Below are 4,221 nucleotides of genomic sequence, written 5' to 3' on the forward strand. Positions count from 1 at the left end.
AACAAAAGGAAACCATAACTATTAGTGTAGGTTACATCTTAGACTACTTCTTATCATAAATTCACATGTGCTTTGAAAAAGGAATGACACCCTTGCTACTTCTATCATAAATTCGTATGTACTTTGGAAAAAGAAGAGCAATACTTGTGTGCAACATTCACATGCATGTGCATATTTTTAGCCTTGCTATAGAGGATATTGCATTTGAGGTGAGTTTTTCTTTGGTTAAGTTTGGCTTGTGACACTTGCACTAAATTCAATATTTATTTCTCTTGGTGTTGCATCTTTGACGCTATACATTTTGAAATATCATTCCATAGCAAGGCTATAGTGGTTCCATCACCTTGTTTTAACTTGGATCCCTTGGGAAAGGCACATTATTCTAGGTCACCAAGGTATCTAAGAGTGCACAATGGATAGGAAAATCAACATTTAATGCATGATTTTTGCATTAAAATGGTCAAAAACTAGCTCAAATTTTGCTTAGTCTTATTAAGGGAGAAAATAGTTTCCATTTAAGTTTCAAAAACCTATAAATGATACATTTTCAAATCAAATTATGTGTAAGAGTAATAAACTTCGTTTTATCAAGTTAGAAATTTTATTCGTTTTTACCATTGAGGGGAATAGAGCTCACAGGTCGGTGTTAATAGTGTTTTTTTCCAACTAAATTTGAGAAATCCTAGTTGGGATTTGCAGTTTTCACATAATACACGTGTTTTGTTTGAAAATATTCATGGTATTTAAATGATTTTTGAGAAATTTTAAGATCCAATCCTGGTAAAGCTTTAAAATTGCACTGAATATTAAGGGCTTTAAAAAGAAATTTTAAGAAATTTTAACTTCTTACATTCGTAGATGTCATAGTGTTCTTTGGACTAAGGCTTCTTCCTGTGTCGGTGGTCCTTTGATCTTACCACAAGGTCCTTCTCCTATCAAGCAGTTATCTCTAGACTCGAGCTCACGTGCTCCACCTCGAGCGTCTGTAGACTATCCGTCTAGTGTGTTCTTCTCCACCTTACTGCCTGTAAATCAGCCTAGGTGGGCAGCCCTTGCCAAGCTTTGTTTGCACCACATAAAGTTCCCTTGGTCCTCCTAAATGTAGGCTCCAAGATAACTGTTCCACTGCTCCAACCTACTTGTGGATGGCTGCTCAGAAGATGATGATCTCAACAACTTACTGCCCTAGAAGATAGCCAAGATCCAGCCCTTCCTAGCTAAGTCTGCAGCCCTTGTTGTACTCTCTCACCTCCTGTAGATAAGTAGCTATCACACTCAACAATTAGTATGTAGTTGTGTTAAGGGACGTAGTATATGTGTTTTATTTAAAAATCTCAATATTTATATGGATTTTGAGAAATTTTAAGGTCCAATTCCACTATGTCCCCCCTTACATTGAAAAATGAGAAATTCCCATTAATTAGTTGTTGGGAAGAGAAGAGGGGTAAAAAGGAAGAGGGAAAGGACATGATTAAACTAAGGGATAAAGTGGGGAGGGAGGAGTTTCAATTAAGAGAGACTAGGTAAGAAGGGGGCATTAAAGAAGAAGGCAAGTACTAAAGGGGGAAGGGGAATGGGGACCATTTGAAGGGGGCTTTAAAGAAGAAGGCAAGTACTAAAGGGGAAGGGGGAAGAAGGACCATTTATAATATTTTAGTTAGCACTAGGTATGCTCTTAGATTCTATAGCTTAGTGGTAGGGCTCACATGTGTCTAATCATACCCTCTTAAATAATGCCACACATAGCTTAAAATAATTTAATTAACATAAATAAATAATAGGTTAATTAACCTCTGTCATGTGCATGGATTGGTATCTGACGTGTACTGGGTACACGAGACTAGCTCAGGTAGCCTGGGGAGGCTTAGAGTTAGGCAGGCTTGATTCTCGGGTTGAGTGGCAAGGGTACAAACCAATTAGAGGTCTTCGCTATTTTTGGCGCTTGGGGCCCGAGTCTATATAAGGGGCTCAGAGGTTCAGTTCTCAGAGAGCCGATGGGAGCAAGTTTCCTTCCCATGTGCTAGGTCCAAAACAAATAGGAATATAATAAAGTTGAGCCTATAAAGTTGCCCTTTATATTAAGTATTAAAGACTTTTTGTGGCGTTGGTGGTCTGTAGTTGTCACGCGGGAGATAAGTAGCTCTCACATCAATAGCCAACTTTACAGTAATAGCCAACTTCAACGCACCATGCATTATTCGGTTACGTTTGTACCATTCGAATCTGTCGATCGACAACTAACAAGCAACACTTATAATAAACATACTACCTGTTCCTAAAGCAGTCAGAGTTGTTGAGGTCGTAAGTTTCACAAGCAAATCATTTCCCAAGTGATGGAGACAATTTGGTTATGGAGCGCAGGATTTCTCTTGTTTATTGGCTTGCTGTCGATCAAGGTTCTCTTCTTCAACAAACGCTACCACGTAAATTCTCTGTTTCGTAAGCACGTGGTAATCACCGGTGGGTCGAGCGGAATCGGGTTTGCTCTGGCTAAGAAATGTCTCTCAGAGGGCGCGTTCGTAACTCTTATGGCCAGAACGGAGAGCAAACTCGTAGAAACTTTTGAAACCCTTATTAAAACAGGCGGCTACGAGTCAGATCACATACTTTACAAGGTGTGTTTCTTCTTCGCATGATCGGTTTTAATCTTCAATATCGTCTCTTCTCCAGATTGGCCTAAGATGGTTTACGAAATGTTTTAAGTGTGGCGTCTTGGAAAGACTTATTAAAATTGCTACATCATGTTACTATCCAGGCAGTTGATGTGAGCGATGCAGCTGCTGTGTCTCTTGCAATTGACGAGAGCTTTGGTTGGAGACCCATAGACATCCTGATCTGCAATGCTGGGCAAGCAATACCGGGCCTTCTTGACGCTGCTAGTCTAAAAGACCTAGATTCGGTTGCCAAAGCTAACTTCTTGGGTTGTGTATATACAATACGTGCCGTTCTCCCACTTATGAAGACGAGGAGCATGGAAAATCCGTCTTCCCTTGTTCTCGTGAGCTCTTTATCAGGATTGGTAAGAATGTTCTACAAAAGAAAGTGCTTCATATCAGGTTGGAGAATTTGTTAAGTGTTTTGGATAACAGTGCCGGTTTTCTTGGTAGTGTTTGGTTCCTGGGTTCAACGTATATACACCGACAAAATATGCTCTAAAAGGACTCGCAGAATTGTTAAGGATTGAACTAAAACCACACAGAATTCGTGTGAACATAGTCTTTCCAGGTTTCACAGAGAGCCCGATGCTCGATGAAGGTAATCTCTTTCCATACGCGCACATATATATAGAGAGAGAGAGAGAGAGAGAGAGAGAGAGAGAGAATTCTTCCTTACAGTTACTCGCTCTATGAGTTGCAGTTGACAAACTTGACGCTGCTTCGAGAAAGCTTTTGAATAAGCTCTTTTTCTTTGATAGAGCATCTGCAGAATCGCCAGATGAGGTAGCTAGAAGGACTATGGAAGGAGTTAAGAAAGGCGATTTTTTTATAACCACCACATTCAGTGGATTCTTTATTAGCGTGTTGGCAAGGGGTTTCGTACCTGCTGAATCTGTCTCAATGGCGCTTCTAGAGCTTGTCTTGCTCGTTCCCGTGAGGATCTACACATTCGTATGGTTTGTATACATGAGAAGCGTTCTACAAAAGCAGTTAGAAGCGAACTTTAAGGAGAAGAAAGGTGTTTTGTGTATGTGACTCTTCTCGTGTTGAGGAGACTACACAAAAGACATTTGGTCATGCAGTAATTATGTATCGATCAATTTAATGGGAAATTGGGAGCCGTTAATTTCATTTGGGATTCAGGTTTAACAGTTCCTAGAGTTCCCTTTTCAAAGGAACATGCACAAGGGGGGTTTTTAAGAAGAAGATGATTTAGGGGGATTAAATGAGGGTATCCCTCTATTTATGAGGGGAGTGGCCTACTCCCGAGTTATTCTTGAGGATAAGAATTTGGAACCGTTTCAAAGCATCTCATGTAGCAAACCTTCTGAGTGGTAGAGGATGCCTTAAGTTCAAGTCCCCATTTGCATGAATGTTTATGTCTTCACTTCAAGTCCCTTCGGAGTGGTAGAGGATGCCTTAAGTTCAAGTCCCCCTTTGCATGAAAGTTTGTCTTCACTTCAAGTCCCTAAAGTTATATGTTTGGCCTTAGTTTAAATCTCTCTTAAATGGGCCATCTCCACCTTTTCATAAAAGAAATGTATCCATTGAACTTTAATTAATT

At 39.9% G+C, this 4,221-nt stretch overlaps 1 protein-coding gene across 1 annotated transcript; it reads left to right on the top strand.

Annotated features, from left to right (window-relative positions):
• Nucleotides 1-2,256: 2,256 nt before the first annotated feature.
• LOC147894172 (3-dehydrosphinganine reductase TSC10A-like) lies at nucleotides 2,257-3,797 on the top strand. Its single transcript, XM_087385217.1, has 4 exons — nucleotides 2,257-2,615; nucleotides 2,756-3,019; nucleotides 3,108-3,255; nucleotides 3,358-3,797. The coding sequence occupies exons 1-4, from the start codon at nucleotides 2,334-2,336 to the stop codon at nucleotides 3,690-3,692; spliced, it is 1,029 nt and encodes a 342-aa protein (XP_087241343.1). The 5' UTR covers nucleotides 2,257-2,333; the 3' UTR covers nucleotides 3,693-3,797.
• Nucleotides 3,798-4,221: the final 424 nt, after the last annotated feature.

Source organism: Dipteris shenzhenensis, chromosome 14 (assembly GCF_047967505.1).
Source record: "Dipteris shenzhenensis isolate YYH24624 ecotype China chromosome 14, Dip_SZ_1.0, whole genome shotgun sequence".
NCBI lineage: Eukaryota > Viridiplantae > Streptophyta > Polypodiopsida > Gleicheniales > Dipteridaceae > Dipteris > Dipteris shenzhenensis.

Excerpts from the sequence above, each read along its gene's own strand:
- LOC147894172 (XM_087385217.1), top strand. The coding sequence starts at position 2,334 with ATGGAGACAATTTGGTTATGGAGCGCAGGATTTCTCTTGTTTATTGGC. Across the intron at positions 2,616-2,755 it reads CAGATCACATACTTTACAAG|GCAGTTGATGTGAGCGATGC; the intron begins GTGTGTTTCTTC and ends GTTACTATCCAG. Across the intron at positions 3,256-3,357 it reads GAGCCCGATGCTCGATGAAG|TTGACAAACTTGACGCTGCT; the intron begins GTAATCTCTTTC and ends TATGAGTTGCAG.